Genomic DNA, 27,060 nt, shown 5'->3' on the forward strand with positions numbered 1-27,060 from the left:
GGACACCCCTCACCCACCCTTCAACTCCCACCTCCACCTGCCCACCACCAAGTCTCTTAGTTCTTACACATATTAACTTTTCACCATGTAGGATATATCCTGCTCTAGTCTTCTTTTAGGCCCAAAGTGGATGACTTCACATTTACCTGTATTGAAGCAATATTGCCATGGCTTTTTCCATTTACTTCATCTGGTTAATATTGGTCAAAATCCTGGAATTCCCTCCCTAACAGCATTGTGGATCTATCTACAGGATGTGGACTGCAGTGGTTCAAAAGGACAGCTCACCACTATCTTCCCAAGGACAAGTAGAGATAGGCAATAAATGTTGGCCCAGCCAGTGTTACCACATTCTATGAGTGATCAATTTTATGCTTCCATCTACACTGCTTATAATGCTGCCTATCTTTGTGTCATTAACAAATTTTGACATGGTTTTCCTCTCTTATCATCTGTCATTACTGCTGAATTGCTGAAGCTTCAAGAAGGATAATTGCCAGACACTCCTTGTCACATCCTGCAGATTAGAATATTCTCCTGTTGTTTCTCTCCTGCCTTTCCTAACTAGGCTAAACATTTGCTTTTCATTCCAAAAGGTCTTTGATTCCAAGTCAGGATGGTGTGTCACATGCAGGAGAGCTTTTAGGTGATGCTGTTCCCATGTAAACACTCTCCTTAATTGCAAAGTTTGGGAAGTAGTATTAGAGGGACTTTGATGATTTCCTTTATTGCATCTTGTGAAGAGTACACACTGCTGCCAGTATGCATTGATATTGGAAGGAAGTAATATCGAAAGTGGTAGAAGAGGTACCAATTGTCTTGGAAGGGGTAAGATTTTGGGTGTTGTTGGAGCTGTATCCCCCTCTAAAGTCGAAAGGGGTGTATTCCACTGCAATTCTGACTGGTGTCTTGCAGAGTTTGGAGAAGCTGTGGGGATCCAGGAAATGAGTTATTCATTGCATTTCTCTGACCTGCTGTTGTCAGTATGCAGTTTATGTGGCTGGTTCAGTTCAGTAACACATAGCATATTAATAATGGGTGATTCAGTGCTCGTAATGCTATTGACTGTGAACTGTAAAAAACTAAATTCTCTCTTGTTGGAGATATTCACTGCCTCGCACTGTCTGGTGGAAACGTTACTTGCCACGTAGGCCAAGTAGAATGTTGTTTAGGTCCTGCTGCATATGGACATGGATCGTATCAGTATGGTTCTGAACGCTGTTCCATCACCAGTGAATATCTTCATTTCTAATCTTGTATTGGAGGTTAGAGAATTAATGAAACAGTTTTGGATATAGGCTATTATGATGGAACTCATAGGGCTCTTGTGGTAAAATGGCAATGTCTCTATCTCTGAGCCAGGAGGTCTGGGTTCCAGTCCCACCTTCTCCAGAGGTGACTGACTTCCAATAACAACAACCATTTACCTTTGTACTAAGTATGACTCTAAGTAAATAAAGTAGTTCCTCCTGATTCGAATTGTGAGTTTTGCATGACGTCAAAATCAGTCAAATGCTTCCTTGAAGTCAAGAACAATCAGTGTCATTTCACATCTTACTTTCCACATTTTGACCAAGCCTATAATAAAGTTAGGAGCTAAGTATTCCTGACAGAGCACAAACTGAGCATTGCTGAGCACTTAATTGTCATTTGAGTGCCAGTTAGTAGTCAATGACACTCTCCAACACTTTATTGATGATCAAGAGAAGGTGAAGGGGTACACAATGACAAATAATATTTATCCTTGTCTTTATAGAGAGGACAATACTGGACAATTATCTAAAAAGTCGATTAAGTGTTTAGTATTGTTGTTGCAGTGGGACTGCTAGGCTAGAGTTCAACATGTTTTCAATACTAGAGCCAAGATGTTGTCAGGGCCCATAGCCTTTGCGGTATCTTGTATCTTCAGCTGTTGTATGGTATCACATGGATTGAATCAAACTTGTTAAAAACAATCATCTGTAGTTATGGGGACTTCAGGGGGAGTTGAGATAGAACATCCCATGAAGCGATGACAGTTCAATTCAAAATGTAATGTAATTGGACATCAAGGAGACCTGGCTAGATTTTTTCTTGTTGGATGGTAAGTTCCTGACATTGTCACTTGTCAGCCAAGTCTGATATTGTCCAGGTTTTGCTTGTATATGGAATCAGGATGTTTTAAAATCTGAGGGGTCACAAAAGACACTGAATGTTGAGTAGTCTTCAGCAAATATTCCACTTCCAGAGGGGTGGGAATCAGAGCCACATATATGAGAGGGGGACAGTTGCAGATGGGGCAGTGACAGGATGTAGTGAATCTATCAGGAAAGATTCTCACATGATGAAACAAAGGAATCGGTTAAAGTGTATCTGCTTTAACGCAAGAAGTGTCAGAAATAAGAGTGACGAACTTAGAGCATGGATCAGTACTTGGGGCTAAGATGTTGTGGCCATAATGGAGATGTGGGTTTTACAGGGGCAGGAATGGTTGCTTCCATGGTTTAGAACATTTATAAAGAACAGGGAAGGTGGAAAAAGAGGAGGGGTGCAGCATTGCTAATCAGAGAGTGCATCACAGCTACAGAAATGAACATTGTTGAGGAAGGTTTGCCTACTGAGTCAGTACAGGTAGAAGTTAGGAACAGCAAGGATGCAGCCATCTCATTGGGGGTTTTCTACAGATCCCCTAATAGCAGTAGAGAGATTGAAGAACTCATAGGTGGACAGATTCTAGAAAAATGCAGATGTAGCAGAGTTGTTGTTATGGGTGCTTTCAATTTTCCCAATATGGACTGGAACCTCTTAAGTACAGATGGTTTGGATTGGAAACATTTTTGTTATGTGTGTTCAGGAGGGTTTCCTTACTCAGTCTGTAGACAGACGGACGAGGGGAGAAGCCATTTTGGATTTGGTGCTCAGCAATGAGCCAGACAGGTATCAGATCTCGCATTGGGAGAACACTTCGATGACAGTGATCACAACTGCCTCACATTTACCATAGTCTTGGAGAGGAAAAGGAGCAGTTACCAAGGGAAAATATTTAATCGGGGAGAAGGAAATTATGACGCTATCAGGTAGGAGTTGGGAAGTACAGATTGGGGGCAATTGTTCCACAGAAAGGGCACAGCAGACATGTGGAGACTGTTTAAGGAGCAGTTGTTGCGAGTGATGCATGAATTTGGTCCTCTGAGACAGGTAAGAAGGGGTAAGATTAAGGAGCCTTGGATGACAAGAACAGAGGAGCTTCTTGTCAAAAGGAAGAAGGCAGCTTATGTAAGGTGGAGGAAGCAAGAATCTAGCACAGCTTTAGAGGATTACAGGCTTGCTAGAAAGGAGCTCAGAAATGGACTGAGGAGAGCCAGGAGGGGGAAGGAAAAAGACTTGGCAAGAAGGATTAGGGAAAACCCAAAGGCATTTTACTCATATGTGAGGAATAAGAGAATGAGTAGGGAGAAGGTAGGGCCAATCAGGGATAGTGGAGGGAACTTGTGCATGGAGTCTAAGGAGATAGGGGAATCCCTAAATGAGTTTTTTGCTTTGGTTTTCACTAAGGAAAGGGACCTTGTTGTGAATGAGAACTTAGAGAAGCTAGGATACAGGCTTGACCAGATCAAGATTGATGAAGTTGATGTGCTGGAAATTTTGGAAAACATTAAGATTGATAATTCCCCAAGGCCAGACCAGATTTATCTTAGGCTGCTCAGGGAAGCGAGAAAGGAGGTTGCTAAGCTGCTGGTGAAGATCTTTGCCTCCTTACTCTCCACGGGAGTCATACTGGAGAATTGGAGGGAGGTGAATGTTGTTCCTCTTTTCAAGAAGGGGAATAGGGAAATCGCTGGCAATTGCAGACCAGTCAGTCTTACGTCTGTGGTCAGCAAAGTTTTGGAAAGAATTCTGAGGGATAGGATTTATGACTATTTGGCAAAGCATAGTGTGATTAAAGGCAGTCAGCATGGCTTGTGAGGGGCAGGTCATGCCTCACAAATCTTATTGAGCTTTTTGAGGAGGTGACAAGACAGGTCGACAAAGGTCGAGCAGTGGATGTGGGGTATATGGACATCAGCAAAGTATTTAATAAGGTTCCCCATGATAGGCTCATTCATAAAGTCAGGACATATGGGATACTGGGAGAGTTGGCTATCTGAATTCAGAATTAGTTGGCTGACAGAAGGCAGAGAGTGGTTGCAGATGGAAAATATTCTGCCTGGAGGTCAGTGTTGAGTGGGGTCCTGCAAAGCTCTGTTCTTGGGCCTCTGCTCTTTGTAGTTTTTATAAATTACTTGGATGAGGAGGCTGGGGATGGATGAGTAAATTTGCAAATGACGCTAAGGTTGGAGGTGCTGTTGATAGTATCGAGGGCTATTGCAGGCTGCAGTGCTGGGCTGAGAAATGGCAGATGGAGTTCAACCTGGATAAATGCAAAGTGATGCATTTTGTAAGGTTGAACTTGAATGCTGAATATAGGATTAAAGACGGGATTCTTAGCAGTGTGGAGGAACAGAAGGATCTGGGTGTGCAAGTACATAGATCCCTCAAAGTTGCTTCCCAAGTGGATAGGGTTGTTAAGAAAGCATATGGTGTTTTGGCTTTCATTAACAGGGGGATCGAGTTTAAGAGCCGTGAGGTTTTGCTACAGCTGTACAAGTTCCTGGTGAGACCACACTTGGAATATTACGTCCAGTTCTGGTCGCCCTACAGTAGGTAAGATACAGAGGCTTTGGAGAGGGCAGAAAGAAGGTTTACCAGGATGCTGCCTGGACTGGAGGGCTTGTCTTATGAAGAAAGGTTGAATAGGCTCGGATTTTTCTCTCTGGAGAGAAGGAGGAAGAGAGGAGACATGATTAAGATATAAAAGATAATGAGAGGAACAGATAGAGTTAATAGCCAGAGACTTTTCCCCAACGCAGGATTACTGGCATGAGGGGTTATAGTTTTAAGGTAAAGCTATAGAGGGGACGTGAGAGGTAGGTTCTTTCTGCAGAAAGTTGTGAATGCATGGAATGCATTGCCAGCGGTGGTGGTGGAAGCAGAGTCATTAGGGACATTTAAGCGACTGCTGAACATGCATATGAATATCAGTGAGTTGAGGGGTGTGTAGGTTAAGTTATTTTATTTTACATTAGGATTATCCTTCGGCACAACATCAAGGGCCAAAGGGTCTGTTCTGTGCTGTACTTTTCTATGTTCTACGTTCTGACCTCATGATGGAGGGTAGAATTTTTTTTAGATTCCCTACAGCGTGGAAACAGGCCCTTCAGCCCAACTTGTCCACACCAACCCTCCAAAAAGTAACCCACCCAGACCCATTTCCCTCTGATTAATGCACCTAACACTATGGGCAATTTAGCATGGCCAATTCACCTGGTCTGCAATCTTTGGATTTTGAAAGGAAACCGGAGCAAACCCTCACAGACACAGGGAGAATGTGCAAACTCAACACAGACAGTCACCCGAGGCTGGAATCAAACCTGGGATCCTGGTGCTGTGAGGCAGCAGTGCTAACCACTGAGCCACCGTGCGCCCCATCAATGATGAAGTTGTTGAAGAGGGTTTGGGCCAAGGACATTACCCTTAAGAATTCCAACAGAAATATGTGGGTGATGTGTACATTTTTGGTCTCCTTACCTGAGGAAGGGTGTTCTGGCTATGGAGTGAGTGCAATGAAGGTGTACCAGCCTAATTCCTGGGCGGCAGGACTGACATATGAAGAGAGTCTGGTTCAGTTAGAACCATATTAGAAGAATGGGGGGGGAATGACACAGAAAACTATAAGATTCTATCACTAGACATGATAAACACAGAAAGTTTGTTCCTAATAACTAGGCAGTCTAGAATGAGGGATTACGGTTTAAGGATATGCGGTAGGTCATTTAGCAGTGAGATGGATTGTCTTCCCCCAAGTGATTCTGTGGAATTCTCTGCCACAGAAAGTGGTTGATCACAAAAAAATTGAAGTTTTCAAGAAGGAATTACATCCAATTGTTAGGATTAAAGGGTATGGGAAGAAAATTGGAACGGGAAACTTAGTTGGATTGTTATCATGTTTATATTGAATGAATGAGCAGTCTTGAAGAGCCAAATTGCCTCCTCCTTCTGTTATTTCTATGTCCTGGAGATGAAGTGACTGACCTCCTACAGTCACAGCCATTTTTCTTCATGCCAGATTTGACTCCAACCAACAGGCTATTTTTTCCCCGTTAATTCCCATTGACATTAGTTTTGCCAGAGCTCCTTGATGCCATACTTGGTCAAATATGGCCTTGATGGTAAGGGCAGTCATTCTCATCTTTTTTCTAGAGCTTAATTCTTTTGACCATGTTTGAACCAAGGCTGAAATGAGATCAGAAACCTAGTGGCACTAGTAGAACCCAAACTGAGCATCAGTAATCAGGTTAGTGCCAAGCAAGTGCTGCTTGATGGTAGTGTTGTTGACCCCTTCCATTACTGTACTGATGACTGACTCTACACTGACGGGACGATAATAGGTCAGGTTCGACTTGTTCTGCTTTCTGTGTATTGGAGCTATCTGGGTAAATTTACACTTTTGTCAGGTTGATAAACCTGTACTGGAAGAGTTTGGTTAGGGGAACAGCAAGTTCTCGAGCGTATGTCTTCAATGTTATAGCAGTATGTTGTCAGGGACCATAATTTTTGAGGTATCCAGTACCTCCAATCATTTCTTGATACCACATGGAGTGAATCAAATTGGTTGAAGACTGGTATCCGTGATGCTGTGAATCTCTCCATTCTCGCAGCACTTCTGGCTGACAATATTGCAATTGCTTCAGCCTCATCTTTCGTACCGATGTTCTGGGCTCCCCCATCATTGAGGTTAGGAATATTTGCAGAGCCTCCTCAAGTGAACTATTTAGTTAGCCACCACACTTCACAATTGGATGCAACAGGACTGCAAAGCTTAGATGGGCTCTGTTGGTTGTGGAATCTTTTAGCTTTGTTTATCACTTGCTGCTTATGCTGTATGCATATGTAGTACTCCGCTACTATGAAGAAGGTGGTGGTGAGCCAGCTTATTGAACCTTAGTAATTCGTATGCTGCTCGGAAAGGGTTCCAGGATTCTATTTCAAAAACAGTGAATAAATAGTGAGACAGTTCTAAATTTAGCTTGGAGGGGAATTTACAGGTGAGATTTCAATTCATTGTCCTACTAGATGGTACAGCTTGAGAATTTGCAAGCTGCTGCCAAAGGAGTCTTGACATGGTGCTGCAATACATCTTGTTATACAGACTTCTGTCACATGTGTCAACGGTGGAGGGAGCAGATGTTTCGCTTGCTGGATGGTATGATGATCAAGCAAGCTACCTTGGCTTGAATGGTATCAACTTGCTGAGTGTTGTCACAGCTGTGCTTATTGAGGGGCAAGTGGAGAGTATTTCATCAGACTCCTAATTTGTGCCTCATAGGTGTAGGGGGAGATTTGGTGCTTCAAGAGTTAAGTTACTCTCCATAGAATTCCAAGCCTCTGCTTAACTCTTGTTGTATTTATACTGCTGGTCTAGTTAAACTTTTAAATCCCAGAACATTGGTTATGTAGAGGGGGGTGGAGGATAATGCGGTGATGTTAATGTATTTGAATAAGCAGAAATTAAGGTTGTTGATTCTATTTTAAGTGGCATATCTATTGATTCCCAAAAGGTAATACAGCCAATAAGTCACAAGTTAGGAGTATGATTGGATATAGCACTGAAAAGCCCAACACCATCTAAGACAATTGATTAGCATCTCTACTGTGAATATTGAATCCCTCCATCATTGGCAAAATATAGCTGCAATGTGTCTTAACTGGAAATGGTTGGCAATAACTTGAAGACTTCTTCAGCCTTACCTTCCAGATTCTTGCCCTTCCCCTTCCTGAAAGAACAAAAGAATCAGGGACTTGTGAACACCACACCCTCCAAGTTTCCAACAACATTCCATGGCCAATAAAAGCAAAGTATTACTGATGCTAGAAATCCAAAATTAAAATAGAGAGTGCTGAAAAAACCCAGTAGATCCAGCAGCATCTTTGGAGAGAGTCCAATGTGACTCTTCTTCAGAACTTCAGTACATTCGACTCAAAATGTAAACTTTTTCTCTCTAAACAGATACTACCAGACTTACTGAATTTCTCCAGCACTTTCAGTTTTCATTTCAATATTCTGACTTAGGCCTGCGTCACTGTTACTTCGTATTGTTTCTGTCAAAATCTTGGAACTCCATATCTGACCTCAGTCTTGGGTGGTAATTGAGATGCAAAGTGATGCCAACAGCACAGGTTCAATTCCTGTACTGGCTGAGGTCAGCATAAATGTCCTACATTCTCAACCTCTCCCCTCACCTGAGGATTAGTGACCCTCAGGTGAGAAAGCAGCTCTATGGTCCTCTGGGAATTGGTGACTTCATTTTTACAGTATACAGTCTGGATGGTTATAGAGGTTTGTCATAAGCACCTTAACAACTGTTCTCACCACCGAAGCACACATCTCAACAACGAATATTTAAAGAAAAAATAAAGTTAAGATTTTTTTGTCTTACCTCGGCTTCTATCCAGGTTTTTTTCAACTTAGGGAAAAATTGATAGCAGGATGATCTGTATTTGTGATAAGTCCACCCAGGGCGGCAGGAATGTTTAGAGTTCTGAACGGATGCTTCAGGCTTTATCTCAACATAAGGGTGAGATTCATCCAATTTTTGCTTCTCAGCAGAATGTTGTGGATAAGACTTTTTACGATGCAGTAGCGTTGCAAGTCCTGACGAAGTTACTTCTCTTTGTAAAACAGAAAGTGGTTCTTCAGGATTTGCTGCAGAATGAGCTCCAACTTCAGGGTAAGGTGATGATTTCATTCTAGGATTATGGAAAGATTCCATTCCAGTATAAGGGTGAGGGTCTAAACTAAGGTACCGGGACGGTTCAAGCAAAGGTCTCATTTTGGGATGAGATGGTTGTACCTTTTTAGAAGAAGACAGAGATCCCCTTTCAGAATGAAGTTGGGATGGTGTTTCAAGATGTGATGAGGTTATAACTTCAGGATAAGGATGAAATGCCATTTCTGGATTAGGTGGTGACATCACTCCTTGATAATTAGAATGTCCCACTTCAGGATAGGTTAGAGGTAGCTGTTTAGGATGAGCTGAGGACTTCACTTTAGCATACGGTGAAGCTATTACTTTAGGATATGATGAAGTTTTTAGTTTAAGATAAGTTGGAGATGTTATTTCAGGCTTAGGTTGGGATACCATTTTTTCATAAGGTAGAGACTTCAGCTCAGGATGATGTGGGGACATCATTTGAGGAAATGCTGAAGAAGCTGCTTTAGGAAAAGGCTTACGTGCTACTTCAAGATAAGCAGGAGTCCTCATTTCAGGAGAATGCATCAATACCGTTTCAGGATAACTTGGATGGGCTACTTCAGGTGATGATGGGGATCTCATGACAAGTGATGGGGAACTCATATCATGTGAGTAAGGGGAAAATGAAGATATCATGCCAGGTGAGGACAGAGAGGCCATATCAAATGAGGATGGAGGAGCTCGATCATGTGAAGGCAGATGGGATGGAATACGTGTTAATTCAGGTGATAATGAAGATGTCTTGTCAGGTGGAGGTGGAAGTGCCAAGTCAAGAGATGACACCATATCAGAGATTGGCAGAATTACCCCATCAGCTGATAATGAAGATGCCAATCCAGGTAATTGCAGTAATTCCACTTCAGGTGAAGATCGAGGTACCAATTCAGATGAAAATGGCGGTGCAAATTCAGGTGAAAATGGTGATATCACTTCCAGTGGAAATGGTGACGCCATGTCAAATGAAGATACTGATGCTGCTTCAGGTGAAAATAGTGATGCCACTTCAGGTGATGATGATTGTGCCATCTCAGTTGAAAATGGTGAAGATACTGTTCGTGCAAGTGGTGCCACATCAGGTGATCTTGGTCCTGCCACTTCAAGTGAAGATAGTGATTTGAATTCAGGTGCTCTTGGTGGCATCAATTCAGGTGAAAACAATGTTGCTACTTTAGGTGATTGGAATGGTGCAACTTCAGGTGAAGACTGTGAAGCCAATTCAGGTGATTGTTGTGGAGCCACATCAAGTGAAGATGATGGTCCCCATTCAGTTGACCATGGTTTTGCTATCTCAGCAGAAAACTGAGGTGCCAATTCAGGTGAAAGACCTAGTACCATGTCAGGTGATTGTAGTGCTGCGATAATAGGAAAAGTTGGTGCTGCTAATTCAGGTGACAATGGTGGCATCACTTCAGGTGAAGAAGATAATGCCAATTCAGATGACTGTGGTAATGCCACATTAGGTGAAGATAGTGATACCATTTCAGGTGATGACAATGATGATACTAATTCAGGGGAATGTGGGGCGACTATAACAGGTAAAGAGGATGGTGCTGATTCAGGTATTTGTGATGATGCTACTTCAGCTGATTGCAGTAGTGCCAATTCAGATGACTGTGGTGGTGCAACTTCAAGTGAAGAAGGTGCCACATCAGGGGAAGGTGATGGTCCCAGTTCTGGTGATCGAGGGGCTGCCATGTCAGGTGAAGATGGAGGTGTCAGTTCAGGTGAAGGTACTAATACTATTTCAGGTGATTGTGCTAGTGCCCTTTCATGTGAAGGAGGAGCCAGTTCAGGTGATCTTGGTAGTGCCACATTAAGTGGTTGTGGTGATGGCACATCAGGTGAAGATGGTGGTGCCATTTCGGGTGATTGTGGTGATGCCAGTTCAGGTAATCGTGGTGGTGCCATGTCAGGTGAAGCTGGCAGCATAAATTGAGGTGATTGTGGTAATGCTAACTCAGGTAATTGTGGTGCTGCCACATCAGGTGCTCGTGGCACTGCCTCATCAGGTGATTGTGGTGATGCCAATTCAGGTGGCCGTGGTGCTGCCACTGCAGGTGAAGATAGTATATTGAATTCAGGTGATTGCTGTGATGCTAATTCAGGTGATCGTGGTGCTGCCATATCAGGTGAATGTGGTGGTGTCACATCAGGTGAAGATGCCAATGCTAGTTCAGGTGATTGTGGTGGTGCTAATTCAGGTGCTCGTGGTGGTGCCACATCAGGGGAAGATGGTGGTTTGAATTCAGGTGATCGTGGTGCTGCCACCTCAGATGAAGGTGGTGGTGCCAGTTCAGGTGAAGGTTGTGGTGCCACATCAGGTGAAGGTGATGGTGCCAGTTCAGGTGATTGAGGTGGTGCCACATTGGTTGATTGCGGTGGTGCCACATCTGATGAAGATGGTGGTGCCAATCCAGGTGATTGTAGTGGTGCCACATCAGGTGAAGGTTGTGGTGCCACCTCAGGTGATCGTGGTGATGCCACATCAGGTGAAGGTGGTGGTGCCACCTCAGGTGATCGTGGTGGTGCCACATCAGGTGAAGATGGTAGTGCCAATCCAGGTGATTGTAGTGGTGCCACATCAGGTGAAGATTGTGATGCCACACCAGGTGAAAGTGGTGGTGCCACATCAGGTGAAGGTGGTGGTGCCACCTCAGGTGATCGTGGTGGTGCCACATCAGGTGAAGGTAGTGGTGCCACCTCAGGTGATCGTGGTGGTGTCACATCAGGTGAAAGTTGTGGTGCCACCTCAGGTGAAGGTGGTGGTGCCACATTTGGTGATCCTGGTGCTGCCACATTGGGTGATCGTGATGCCACATCAGATGAAAGAGATGGTGCCAGTTCATGTGATTGCAGTGGTGTCACATCAGATGAAGATTCTGGTGCCACACCAGGTGATCGAGGTGGTGCAATATCAGTTGAAGGTAGTGGTGCCACACCAGGTGAAGGTGGTGGTGCTACATCAGGTGATTGACGTGGTCCCACATCAGGTGATTGAGGTGGTCCTACATCAAATGAAGATGGAACTGCCAATTCAGGAGATCGAGGTGATGCTACATCAGGTGAAAGTGGTGGTGCCACATCAGGTGACCATGGTGCTGCCACATCAAGTGATTGAGGTGGTGCCACATCAGGTGATCGAGGTGGTGCCACATCAGGTGATTGTGGTGGTGCTGCATCAGGTGAGCGAGGTGATGCCACATCAGTTGAAGGTAGTGGTGCCACACCAGGTGAAGGTGGTGGTGCTACATCAGGTGAACGAGGTGGTGCCACATCAGGTGATTGAGGTGCTGCTACATCAGGTGAACGAGGTGATGCTACATCAGGTGAAGGTGGTGATGCTACATTAGGTGAAGGTGGTGGTGCTGCATCAGGTGAACGAGGTGGTGCCACATCAGGTGATTGAGATGCTGCTACATCGGGTGAAGGTTGTGGTGCCACATCAGGTGAACGAGGTGATGCCACATCAGGTGAACGAGGTGGTGCCACATCAAGTGATTGAGATGCTGCTACATCAGGTGAATGAGGTGATGCCACATCAGGTGAATGAGGTGATGCCACATCAGGTGAAGGTGGTGGTGCCACATCAGGTGAATGAGGTGATGCCACATCAGGTGAAGGAGGTGGTGCCACATCAGGTGAATGAGGTGATGCCACATCAGGTGAAGGTGGTGGTGCCACATCAGGTGAATGAGGTGATGCCACATCAGGTGATTGAGATGCTGCTACATCAGGTGAATGAGGTGATGCCACATCAGGTGAAGGTGGTGGTGCCACATCAGGTGAATGAGGTGATGCCACATCAGGTGAAGGTGGTGGTGCTACATCAGGTGAAGGTTGTGGTGCTATATTAGGTGAAGGTGGTGGTGTACATCAGGTGAAGGTGGTGGTGCCACATCAGGTGAAAGAGGTGATGCCACATCAGGTGAATGAGGTGATGCCACATCAGGTGATTGAGATGCTGCTACATCAGGTGAATGAGGTGATGCCACATCAGGTGAAGGTGGTGGTGCCACATCAGGTGAAAGAGGTGATGCCACATCAGGTGAAGGTGGTGGTGCTACATCAGGTGAAGGTTGTGGTGCTATATTAGGTGAAGGTGGTGGTGCTACATCAGGTGACCGAGGTGGTGCCACATCAGGTGAAAGAGGTGATGCCACATCAGGTGAAGGTGGTGGTGCTACATCAGGTGAAGGTTGTGGTGCTATATTAGGTGAAGGTGGTGGTGCTACATCAGGTGACCGAGGTGGTGCCACATCAGGTGATTGAGATACTGCTACATCAGGTGAAGGTGGTGGTGCCACATCATGTAAATGAGGTGGTGCCACATCAGGTGAAGGTGGTGGTACCACATCAGGTGTACGAGGTGATGCCACATCAGGTGATTGTGGTGGTGCCACATCAGGTGAAGGTGGTGGTGCTATATCGGGTGAACGAGGTGGTGCTACATTAGGTGAAGGTTGTGGTGCTACATCAGGTGAACGAGGTGATGCCACATCAGGTGATTGTGGTGATGCCACATCAGGTGATTGTGGTGGTGCCACATCAGGTGATGGTGGTGGTGCTATATCGGGTGAACGAGGTGGTGCTACATTAGGTGAAGGTTGTGGTGCTACATCAGGTGAAGGTTGTGGTGCCACATCAGGTGATTGTGGTAGTGCTGCATCAGGTGATCGAGGTGGTGGTGCCACATCAGGTGAACGAGGTGGTGCCACATCTGGTGAAGATTGTGCCACAACAGGTGAAAGTGGTGGTGCCACATCAAATGAAGGTCGCTGTACCAGTTCAGGTGATCGTGGTGGTGCCACATCAGGTGATTGTAGTGGTGCCAGTTCAGGTGAAGATAGTGTTACCAGTTCTGATGATCTTTGTGGTGCCACATCAGCTGAAGACAGTGATGCCAATTCTGGTGAGCTTGGTGTTAGTTCAGGTGGTCGTGGTGGTGCCAATTCAGGTGAAGATGGCAGTGCAGTGTTGGGTGCCTTTGGTGTTGTCTTCTCAGATGAAGATGAAGGTACCACTTCAGGTGAACGTGGTAATGTTACATCAGGTAAAGATGGTAGTGCCATTTCAGGTGATTGAGGTGATGCAACCTCGAGTGAAGTTGCTGCCAATTTAGATGAAGATGGCAATGCCAATTCAGATGATGAAGATGCCAATTCCGGTGAGGATGGTGTCAATTCAGGTGATTGTGGTGAAGCCACATCAGGTGAAGCTGACACTGCCATGTCTTGTGTTTGTGGTAAAGCCATAATGGGTGAAAGTGCAAATCCAGGTGATTGTGGTGGTGCATCTTCATGCAAAGCTGGCAATGCCAATTCATGTGAAACTGGCAGTGCCAATCCAGGTGATTGGGATGGTGCCCCTTCAGGTGATTGAGGTGGTGCCACTTCAGATGAATTTGGAAGTATTGCAACAGGCACTGAATGAGGTGCCATTTGAGGTGAACCATAAGGTTGAGCTGCCGCTTTGGGTGAAGATGGTGGTAGTACTTCAGGAACAGGCACTGATTTCATTTCAGGAGGTGAAGGTGGAGATACATCAGGAGTTGGTAAGAGTGTCATTTTGGAATTCAGTGGTGGTGCCACTTCACCATTTGTTAGAGATACATCATCAGGATAAGGTGAATGTGTCATCTCAGTAGAAGGCTGTGCTAGAACCTCAGAATAATACTGTTGCTCTATTTCATCATTACTGGTGAGATTTAATGAAGGACCAGCAGTGTTGATGACCTTGGGATCAGGAAGAGGTTCCACCATGCGGTTAAGAGGTTTTGTAACTTCAGGAGAAGCATGGTATTCCTTTAGTTTATCATTCTCAGGATAAGATACTCCATCTGTGTAAGGGTGAAGGTAACTTCGTTGGTTATCAGCATACTCACGATAAAATACTACTTCAGAAGGATTTGGCGATACCTCATGGAATGGAGGTTGTGTCTGTTCAAGATTATAGTAAGGATTCATACCTTTCTTGTTTTCTGAATAAAGTTGTTCTAACGTTTGCCGTTTCTTCAACACACCCAATAAGTTCTGAATATTGGAAGCTGAGGTTAAATTAGATAAACAAGCTGAAACAACCGCACAATGAATTCTCTTCAATACCATCACTTACGTTTATAGTTAGATTAATGTGACTTAATGCCATTGTGAAACATCTGCAGAATGCCTGTCATTGACCTGACAAATCAGGAGGGGAATCAAAATGATAGGTGCAAGAGAACTCATTGGTAATTCATATAAGTTTCTGACTAAATTCATGATTAAACATCCATAATTGAACATTTAAATTTAAGGTGGGAGCACGTTTCACATCACTATATAAAGTAATATTTATACATACATAGGCAAAGTATTTATTTGTTATCAGTGTCTCAAGTCTAATTGAGTAAAAGAAGTTCAATTCAATAATTTCAAATTAATTGTTTTTTTACTTGATGGGATGTTTAATTCTTAATATGCCCTGTACAGTCATACCTGGAAAAGGACACGGTTTTCATTTTGATGAAATAGGCATTAGAATAACATCATAAAATTAGACATGTATGCAACTTTGTTTTACATACAGAAGAAAGTGAAGACTGCTGATACTGGAGATCAGAGATGAGACTTTGGTGCTGGAAAAGCACAGCAGCGTCCAAGGAGCAGGAGAATCGATGTTTCAGGCATAAGTCCTTCATCAGGATGAGAAGCCTTCATTTCTGATGAAGAGCTTATGCCCAAAATGACTGTGTATTACATATACATTATTAGGTATCAGAGGACATAAAAATATAAGAAACAGAAACAGAAATAGACCATTTGGCGCCCAGAGCCTCACTATGTCTTTCAGTAGGTTCACTGCTGATATGATTGTGGTCTTAACTCCCCTTTCCTGCCTGACCCGACATTTCTCTTGGCTCCCTAGTAGATCCAAATTGCTCCTCACTTCTTGTCTTAAATTCATAAACTGTTGTTGGCAATAATGCCACCACTTCTAAATTTCTCTTGAAAGGGAACTTATTCTCAGTATCACATCATCAAACATCCTAGAATTTGATATATTTCAGTAAGATCATCCTTCATTCTTCCAAAAAAAATTCTAAAAACCATTCTTCCAACCTGCTCAACCTTTCCTTTGAAGGAAATTCATTTGTTCCAAGAATCAATATAGTGAGCCTTCTCTGCTTCCGATGGATAGGTGTAAGCAACCATTACAGAGAATGGTCAAAGCTTTGAAGCAGTTGACAAAACATCAACCTTGGTAGTAATATTGCCAGGATATTTATATTGATGATGAAGTCAAAGCCAGTATGGCAAAGGAGAGTGTTGCTGTTTGCTCTTGATGAATAACTAACTGATATTGAAGAGGAATTTGTTTCTCAACAATAATGAGACATGGATAGTTTACTCTAGACAAGAAAACAAGCCACACACTTTCACATTATCTGTTTTTAGAGACTATCAAAATCAGATAGCAAGGTAACTAAGATTCTTTGACTGATCTAATTAAAAATCACACAACGCCAGGTTATAGTTCAACAGGTTTATTTGGAAGCATTAGCTTTCGGAGTGCTGGTTCTTCATCAGGTGGTTGTGGAGACTGACTGACATGGACATTCTGTAGAAGAGTGTTGAGATAAGATGGCAGGAAAGTTGCAGATTGTCTGATGAGTGTTTGTTAAAAAAGATCTTGTACAGCACGTTAATTGAAATCCCTTCTGAAGTAAGGGAACAAAATACTACACAATGCATCAGGCATAGTCTTACCAATGATGTGGAGGTGCTGGTGTTGGACTGGGGTGGACAAAGTTAAAAATGACACAACACCAGATTATAGTCAGGTTTATTTGGAAGTACAAGCTTTTGGACTGCTGCTCCTTCATCAGGTAGGAGCAGCGCTTTGAAAGCTTGTACTTCCAAATAAACCTGTTGGACTATGACCTGCTTCAGTCTTACCAATGCCTTATGCAACCCTAATATTCCTTACTTATACACTCACTTCCACTTGCAATAAAGATCAAAATTCCATTTGCCTTACTTCTTGTACCAGCATAATAATCTTTTGTGTTTCATGTACAAAAGTAGATAGCTTCAAATTTTGCTAAATTCTTGGTCATTCACTTAAACCTATCTAAATTCTAACAATTTCCTTCCCTGCTTATCTCTGGTCACACTTGGGAGAGGATGGGGAGTGGTTGGATGTTTGAGATGGGGTAACCAGTTGTTCAGGTTAGGTCAATGCAGTGGTTGGGGATATAGTGCGATTAGGGGAGTAGTTAGATTGGGTTGGGGTAGTTGGGTGTTAGAAGAATAGTCAGCTGGTTCAGGGGATCAATGGTAGTTGGGTTGTGTCTTGGGATAATGCTGCATGGGTGGTCTAATGAGTAGTCAGCTGGTCAGGAAATAGTCGACAGGTTGTGGTGTATTTATGTTGAGTTGGGTGGAGGGAGTACTTGGTTGGTCAAAGGGCTTGCCGGCCAATTGTGCGGCCGGTGATTGGACAGGGGATATTCCCAATAATTCCAACATAATTTCCACATATGTCTGCACATCATGACTTCTGCAGGTCCCTGATACACATCTTTTGTCATACACCACATCTTTGATGATCTGGAGACCAGAGAATTTGGGTGTAAATCTGTTGGTACACTGCCCCTCACCCCAACTCTGGTCTGCTACCAGGGGCCTGCCTCCAGGCAGTTCAAGAGTCCCTGCCACATGCTGAGACCTTTAGACTGAGTGAAAAATCTCAGGCAGCCACCAATAATTGGTGTTAACTGGTCATTAACAAATTCAATGAATCAAAGTACTGTAGATGCTGAAGATCTGAAAGGTCACTGGACTCAAAACATTAACTGTGTTTTCTCTCTGCAGATGTTGTCAGACCTGATGAGTTTCTTCAGCAATTTCTGTTTTTATTTCATGAACTGTTTCAACTGTTAGTGGGCATGTAGCCTTGTCACTTGCCCCACTCATGCCTGCAAGATATCCTGCCATAGTATGCTGACAGGGAATTGGTACGCTGGCAGCTGGTGCTAATTTTAGCACCTGCTCACCTCTATACCTAGAACTTGTGTGGACTATGTCTTACCCAGTAACTCGGTTGTTCTGAATAACAATGCTGTCAGACCTGCTGAGGAATGGACATAAAATAGTGGGTATTCTAATACTTTAAAAAAAAAATATTTAAATCAAAATTACTCAGTAGCTAATTTTCCCCTCTAACCAGTGTCAATCCCAAGAACACTAACAGGTTGTATCATGCTGTGAAAATAATGGTGAGGCTATCAGCATTTGTTGTTACTGATGTTTAAAGTGGATTAAAACTTATGACAAGAGCATATATGCAATTAAACAGGAAATTACAGGAGCAAATAGGTGGCACTTAAGCCACCTCATTGGGGCAGGAAACATGTTGGTCAGCCCACTTAATAGTGGGAGAGGTCATGTATCAGTTTCTAATCTAGTTCTACGAGTAAGTCAGAGGTAGGAAGTAACCAATGCAAGAAACTCACAGTTCACAGCAGGATGTCAATTTGACTCATTACTGAGCCCACTGGAATTTCCTCGTGACTTCCAAGATTGACTTTCCAGTGCCTCCTAGAGGCCAGTAGTCCACTGGGAGTGTCCATGTTCATAGCTAATTAGTTGTCAATTGAATGACCCAGCACAGAGAAGAGAAGGCTGAAGCCCTTACCTCTTACCTACCTTTCCCTCTCCTATATCCCCTCCTCATGACCCCTATTCCAGACTTACACATCTGAATCCACAGATCCAGAGTCTGTGGAGCACTACCCCAACAAAACTGACATTGCTAATAATGGAGAGCTGCAGCTTTGATTGACTGAAAGTTGCTGAAACAGTATTACTGCTGCCAGGCTCATAAATCCCCAAGAAAGCCTGATACTGGGTAGTTAAACGTCTAACTTAAATATGTCTTTTACTGAAGAAACATGTTTTTCATTAGTTCTACAAATGATGAGTCAGAACCCCATCGCCCATCATTAAATCCAGACCACTGTCTGAGATACAACATTACTCTGTGAGCTACATGAAAATAGCATCTAGCCACCCAGCTCCCCTTCAAATATATTGAACGGTCTAAAGTTTCCAAACCAATTTGATAGATATGGACTAAAGCTGGAATTTTAACAAAGTGATCATTCTCGTCTTGGTATCTTTTTAATGACATAGTAAGTCTTAATTATTGCCAAACAATTGATCTTCATCGAAAAATTAACTTCGACAATTGTGAAGTCTTATATCTTCAGATTTCAAAGATTGTTGTGGAATTTTAGAGAAAAAATACATAAATATATAGTTGCCCTGTAAAAGGTGTTATAACATTTGGATATTCCTCTGTCAATATTTTGCTGCACATAACTTGGATGATGTGAACATAAGAGGTATAGTTAGTAAGTTTGTAGATGACACCAAAATTGGAGATGTAGTGGATAACGAAGAAGATTACCTGAGAGTACAGCGGATCTTGATCAGATGGGCCAATAGGCTGAGGAGTATCAGATGGAGTTTAATTTAGATAAATATAAAGTGCTGCATTTTGGAAAGGCAAATCAGGGCAGGACTTACACTTAACGATAAGGAACTGGAGAGTGTTGCTGAACAAAGAGACCTCGGAGTGCAGGTTCATAGTTTCTTGAAAGTGGAGTTACAGCTAGATAGGATAGCAAAAGTGGTGTTTGGTATGCTTTCCTTTATTGGTCAGAGTATTGAGTATAGAAGTTGGGAGGTCATGTTGAGGATGTCTAGGATGAACCATCTTTCCTCATAAGACAATTTTCTCTCAACCATTTGAATGCTTTTCTAAACTGCCTCCAACGCAACCACATCCTTTCTTAAAAAAAGGAGACCAAAACCGCAGATATGGTCTTATCAGGGTGCTATAAAACTGTGGCCAAGTATCTCTACTATTACATTCTGTACCCCTTGCAATAAACAATAAATTTAATTTCTCCTCATAATCACTTGTTGTACCTGCACATACTAACCTTATGTGATTCAAGTATAAGGACATACAGACCTCTTTGTACATCAGACCTGTGAAATCTCTTTCAATTTCAATATTATGCTGCTGTTCTAAACTTCCTGTCAAAGTGTACACTTCATATTTCACTCTATGTGCCAATTTTTGGATCACTTGCTTAACCTGCATGTATTCATTTGCAGACTCCTTATATTTTCTTCAAAACTTACTTTCTTAACTCTTTTTGTGTCATCAGCAAATTTTACAATCATACATTTGGTTCCTTCATTCAAATCAGAACAGGTATTGTGAGGACATTGATTCCTGTGGTACTCCACTCATCATATTTGAGTAAACTGAGAAATGATCCATATTTTCCTATAGCTATTTTCTGCTGCCTGATCATCCTTCTAAGCATGTTAATATGTTATCTGACTCCATGAGTTCTGATTTTGCATAGCACAAAATGTTGTTTTTCTGTTTTACATTGTTATTTCCTATGAATTTGCCTATTGAGAACAAGAAAGAAAAATTTAACGAAACGGCCTGTTTTCAGGAATTTCTGCAGTACCCTTTTCTAGATGAACACTACTATGCTTAAGTTCCTCTCGACATCTTTGATTCACAATTATTTCTGAATGTCCTCCACAGCAGATACAGCTGCAAAATTTCTGTTCAATTCAACTGCAATTAATATAGTTTTTATTACTAATTCTCTAGCTTCACTCTTTATATAACCAATGCTTGCTTATTCTTTATTCTTTATAAATGCCTTCAGAAATGCTTACTGTCTGTATGTAGGTTTGCTCGCTGATCTGGAAGGTTCATTTCCTGACATTTCGTTACCCTACTAGGTAACATCTTTAGTGGGCCTCAGGCAAAGCAATGCTGAAAATTCCTACTTTCTATTACATGTTTGAGTTTCTTTGGACTGGTGATGTTATTTCCTGTGGTGAAGTCACTTCCTGTTCCTTTTCTCAGGGGGTGGTAGATGGGGTCTAACTCGATGTGTTTGTTGATAGAGCTCCAGTTGGAATGCCATGCTTCGGGGAATTCTCGTGCCTATCCTTGATTGGCTTGTCCTATGATGGATGTGTTGTTCCAGTTGAAGTGGTTCCTTCCTCATCCGTATGTGAGGATACTAGTAAGAGAGGGTCATGTCTTTTTGTGGCTAAGTGGTGTTCATGTATCCTGGTGTCGAGTTTTCTGCCTGTTTGTTCAATGTAGCGTTTGTTACAGTCTTTGCACAGTATTTTGTAAATAACATTAGTTTTGCTCGTTGTCTGAATAGAGTCTTTCAAGTTTATTAGCTGCTGTTTTAGTGTGTTGGTGGGTTTGTGGGCTACCATGATGCTAAGGGTTCTGAGTAGCCTGGCAGTCATTTCCGAGATGTCTTTGATGTAGGGGAGAGCAGCTAGGGTTTCTGGACATGTTTTGTCTGCTTGTTAGGGTTTGTTGCTGAGAATTCGGCAACACCCACCCACTCCACCCAAGAATTCCTGAAGACCAAAGACACTAAAATAGAAGAGGATGAAATAATGGTCTACTTTGATGTAACAGCCCTGTTTACATCAATCAACATTAACCTGGTCAAAGCAACACTGACTACACTATTAGAAGACCCAAAAACACATACACCAAATACCATTAACTTCATCAACAGTATCATCAAGCTAGTGGACCTATGCTTTACCACACACTTCACCTTCAACAACAAAACCTACAGACAAACCATCGGAATACCCATGGGATCTCCGATATCAGGGTTCTTAGCAGAGGCAGTAATGCAGAGACTTGAACAAACAACTCTGCCAACCATCCAACCCAAACTTTGGGTCCGCTATGTGGATGACACCTTTGTCATCACTAAATGAAACAAATTACAGGAAACCTTCAAGATCATCAATAATACCCTTTAATGGCATAAAATTCATTAAAGAGGAGGAAAACAACAACAAACTGCCATTCCTAGATGTCACAGTAGAGCGAACAGCCAATGGGGAACTTCAAACTAGCGTCTACAGGAAAACAACACATACGGACCAAATATTGAACTACAGGAGCAATCATCCCAACACCCACAAACAAAGCTGCATCAGAACATTATTTCAATGAGCCAACATACACTGCAGCACAGAGGAACTACGTAGAGCAAAGGAAAATCACCTATACCGTCTATTCAAAAAGAATGGGTACCCAATGAAGACAGTCCGTCGATTTCTCAGCAACAAACCCAAATAAGCAGCCATAACACTTCCCTAGCCACTCTCCCTTTGGTAGCCCACAAACCCACCAAACCCACCAACACACTAAAACAGCAGCTAATGAACTTGAACGACCCTATACAGACAACGAGCAAAACCAGTGTCACTTACAAAATACAGTGCAAGGACTGTAACAAATGCTACATTGGACAAATAACAGGCAGAAAACTAGCCACCAGGATATATGAACACCAACTAGCCTCAAAAAGACATGACTCTCTCTCACTAGTACCCTCACTTACGGATGAGGAAAGACACCACTTCGTTTGGGACAACACATCCATCCTAGGATATGCCAAACAAAGACACGCATGAGGATTCCTAGAAGCATGGCATTCCAACTGGAACTCTATCAACAAACATATCGAGTTAGACCCCATCTACCACGCCCTGAGAAAAGGAACAGGAAGTGACTTCACCACCGGAAATAATATCATCATAGGAAATGACATCACTAACCCAAAGAAACCCAAACATATAAATAGAAAGCTGGAATTTTCAACATTGAAGATGTTACTTAGTAGGATAATTAAATGTCTGGAAATGAACCTTCCAGCTCAGCGAGCAAACCTACATCCAAAACCTCAACCTGATCCACAAATCTCAAATCTCGCTATGCTTACTGTATGTTTTAATATAACTAACTTTGTCTTGTACTCTAATTTCTCCTTCCTTTTTTTCCTTCCATGTCAAATCATTGATATACTAGAGTCTTTGCAGTACCCCCTAGTCACAGCCTACCAATGTGGGAATGACCCATTTATTCCTACTCTCTATCTTCTGTCTGCAATTAATCTGTCTTTAGTCTGTGCCATTACATCACCTCCTCTTCCTTTTTTCTAACCAGCTTTGTTTGGAGGACTTTGTCAAAAGCTTTCTGAAAATCTAAGTCTGCTATGTCCATTGGGTGCTCTTTATCTATTTTGTTCACAACAGAGATGTGAGCAGCAAAGAAGTTTCAGAGGAAATGTTTAATCTCGGTAAGGGAGGAGAGATGTCTGTGAGTCTGAGTACCCTATTTCCAACCATTTCTGCTAAAAACCCACCATTAACCAGATGTGATTATTATGAAAAATATTCCTCCTCTGAAATTTCAGTTGCTGATAAAACAAATTAGTAAAGCCAGCGTTGTTTTTTTAAAAAAAGGCTTTTGAGCAGTTTCTTTGAGTTATCAATAGGTTTTTATAAATCACCATTCAGAATTTTATAATTGGTATTTTTTCATTGATTGGCCTGGTGGTGCATCTCTCACTTCTTCTTCCTTTAACCATTTCCTATTTCCTGTTCAGCTACTTTAGAATTAATATGATGATAGAAATGTAATATTAGGAATCTACTGCTACATGAAATAGGCGTCACATTATAGCAAGTTATATAAGGCATATTTAGTGTTTAGCTAAGTACTATGGTGATGAGCACAGTGAGATAGGTGGCTGATCTTTCCCCAGGGAAGTGAAGAAAGGAACATCTCCTGGTCTCAAATACTTCATCCTTTGGAAATTGACAAATTTAAAAATTCATTGCCATAGAGAATGGTTCTCTGTCCAAGTGAAGGTGATGGACAGCCTGTCAATGCTGGAAAACGGAGGAGGCAATCAGAGGCCTTGGAGGTTCACCCTGCTGGGCAACAAGGTAACAACTTGGAAAATGGCCCATCAAGAGGGAGGCCTTTCAGGGACTTTTCAAAGCTTTCATCAAAAGCACAAAAACAGTGAAACCACCACTTAAGGCAGAGTGCCTCCATGGGGCTGCCTTTGACTTAACCTCACCACCCCCACCCCCTATCTTGGTAGGTTAGGAGAGCCTGATGTCTGCCAGATGCACTGGCAACATAGTCTGCCAATTGATGCCCACCATCATGCTCTAGAGAGAGAGAGAAAGTCCAATCTCACGATGCAGCTGAGCAATAAACGTTAGCCCAGACTATGCAACAGCCATCAGATCTTATCCAAATAGTTACATATATGTGAACAGGTAAACAGATACTCTCTTTATGGTCTCAACTGAAGCATAGTACCTCTAACAATGTGGTTCACTCTCTCACCTACATCAAACAATCAGATCTGCGTGGTGTTACGTGAAGAACATTCTGTGTTTGTGCAACTTTAAATAAATCTTGTAATTGTAATTGATGTTTGCCAGCAACGGTCATGTTGATTATGTCCTTCATTTTACAACTCTGAAATACTAGCAACCACATTTCACTTTTTCCACAATAGATAGAATATATCAAAAATATATTTATTATGAGCTAGGAACTGAATAGTAATTTCTAGTAATGAAATTTCAACATTTCCAAAACATTTACCTGAATATTAGTCAATTATAACTCACCTTTACTAAAGATCCACAATATTTCTCAAGCTGAATAGCTATTTAAATGATTTCAAAGGCAGAAGGAATGAGTAATCCAATTGTGGAGGATATAATTATTGCATTTTAGAGGTTCATTTAAAATAAAATGCAAATAGTCCTGGATGTAGTCATAAACTTGGTCTGAAAATAAATAAATACTGAAAAACATAATATAACGGTTCAGCAACACCTGGGTATTTGTTTTGCTTTTCAACGGGCTTGGAATAGAACTCCTGTTTGTCTTGGTCCAAAGCTGTAGCCCTGCCACATTAGAAAATAAAATAGCCCACAGACACTCTACCTTTAAGTGTTGCTATGCTCTTCTGACTCGAAGAAATGCCCCTCCCACCAAAAACATCTCAGTTTGATTTGGAGTCTTTAGCCCTTCAGAATCTGTTTTGTAATTGAGTATCTTAGTTAACAAAGATTTTGGAACTTCATTACGCTACGAAGTTGAAGGTATGTACTGTATCTTTATCAGAGAGTGATAAAGTTTTGCACTGAGAGCTTACAAGCACCTGTCATGTGACTAACTAGCAGTCTCAGAGTGTACTGGAAAATTAAAGAAATGTAACATTTGGCTGTGAAATAGATATCTAATCTAATCAAACCTAAAAAAAAAACTGAGTTGGTTGCTATTTTGACAAAAAGTTGCATCTAACCAATTGATTTAAATTATGCCCAGGATACTAAAACCCAATTGAATTTGAATTTATTATTTTGCCAACACCAAACCAATGAGATGATCTGATGTTGAGGGGATAAAAAAAGGCAGGCATTTTGAACGTCAGACAAAGTAATTGCCATTGAGACAGACCCAAACACTCTCTGTCAAAGGTACCTTTTTATATGAAACATATTCACAGAAAAAGAAAGAAAACAAGCCAGGGGATCTTCAGCTGGAAGGAGAGAGACACCAACAATGAAATTAAGTGATGTAATTTTAATGAGTGTTTCACTGGAACAGTATATTGTTACAGAGTTGGAGGCAGATAATAAGCAGTAAAGAGAAAGCAGGGCTTAGAGTTGTCAATAGTTGTTGTTTAATGTTCACTTTTAGAGTTAAAGAATAAATTGATATTATTTTCTTTAAATGGTGGAATTTGGGAGTTCTCTGTCACTCATATTCCTACAGATTATGAGGCGAAGAGAGCCTTTCTGGGTGTTTGGTTTAATTAACAGAGGGGTTCACCGCCATGTTGTAACAACTAAAAATATAATTTGCACCATCTGTTCTCAGTAAATAGAAGTTCTGTGTGGCCTATCATGCGGTAAAAGAGCAGAATCCCTCAAGAACTCTGTTAAAGTCCTCAATCATGGTTCCTTGATATAGTAGGAATGGATGTAAGATTTGTCCATTGTCGTACCTCCAGTCAAATGAGAATTTAAAGTGCTTTCAGCAATTGGAATACTGTGGAAATCAAGCAAGCCAGGGTTCTGTAACATTGCACGGAACCATCAAGCTTTCTGCCTCTCTGGATTTAACAATTTCTCTGACCGACTGACTTTTTAATTTCTCCAAAATATTAACTAGCTGCATTACAGTGCTATCAGATATAACTGGAGTTTTATGCAACTTAAGGGATAAACTACAATATCTGATCCATAACAAGGATAGTCTGAAATTCAAGAGCTCCTAAGTACATTGTAGAAAAGTTCAACCCATAAGTTATATTAAACAAGCAAGTTAAATTTGCAAGGTGTTATGGCACATTTAAAACTGACTCATCAGACGTGCAGTTACTCTGCCAAACAAATCACAGTCCAAATATTATCATTGGTATTCTGTACTGTAATATTCATTTGCAGAAGTATACAGTCTTCACTATATCTGGATGAAGACAAAAGAAGAGTAGTTTACATAACTTGAATTCTTTTGGAATTGTGTTACATTGTAGAGTTTTTGGCCTAACACATGACATGGCAGCAGGATTCCCTTTGTGGCTTCTGAACACTGCTGCCCATCTTAGATGACAATCAGAAGCCTCCACTGTGTAAGAGCCAATTACTCAGCACATATTTTCCCCTAATTGGCTGATTAGTGATTACTGTTCAATTAAGTGCAGTGAGCAAGTTATTGAAGATGGACAGTCAATTAAAAAAACCAGTAGCAGAATGCTATGATCAATAAGTAAGAGACAGGGTGACCCATAATGGAAAACCCGATATCTTAAGATCCTGTCACTTCAAGAAATCTCTAATTTGCTTTGCAATGTTCACTTCTGCCTGCAGAACACTTCCGTTTAGTCACATTGAATGGTACTTTTAAGATCAAAGTACTACCATGCAATTTCACATCTGAACGTTTGCTTGTGCAGGTTCTGTTTATACTGTCATACTCACTCAGTTTGGAGGGAATATTGTTCAGAACTTCTGCCCACTGCTTATAAGATAATTGTTGTCAGGAATGGATGCTTCCCACACAGAGATTCTCCAGGTTGGTAGTTTAGTTGCAACCAACACAGTTTTAGCGGCTGCTATGATACATGAGTTAAAATGTACTGGCTTCTGTATGGGTGAATGTAACACTCACTGTAAGAAGCCAGAAAAGAAAACATCCTTTTTTTGTTTACAAAATGGCAAATTCTAACACCTCCACTCACTGTCCACCTCTAACACCCATCCACCTCTTCAGCTCTAACAGAATT

At 42.0% G+C, this 27,060-nt stretch overlaps 1 protein-coding gene across 1 annotated transcript in view; it reads right to left on the reverse strand.

Annotated features, from left to right (window-relative positions):
- The window catches only part of LOC122559431 (proline-rich protein 36-like), a 66,311-nt gene that overhangs the window by 13,871 nt on the left and 25,380 nt on the right, over positions 1-27,060 (reverse strand). The window contains exons 4-5 of the mRNA XM_043708879.1: positions 13,195-14,874; positions 8,517-12,676 (exon numbers count right to left, since the gene is read on the reverse strand). Coding sequence (XP_043564814.1) covers positions 8,517-12,676; positions 13,195-14,874 — 5,840 coding nt within the window. The remainder of the gene's footprint in view (positions 1-8,516; positions 12,677-13,194; positions 14,875-27,060) is intronic.

The sequence above is a fragment of the Chiloscyllium plagiosum genome, chromosome 19 (genome assembly GCF_004010195.1).
Source record: "Chiloscyllium plagiosum isolate BGI_BamShark_2017 chromosome 19, ASM401019v2, whole genome shotgun sequence".
Taxonomy (NCBI): domain Eukaryota; kingdom Metazoa; phylum Chordata; class Chondrichthyes; order Orectolobiformes; family Hemiscylliidae; genus Chiloscyllium; species Chiloscyllium plagiosum.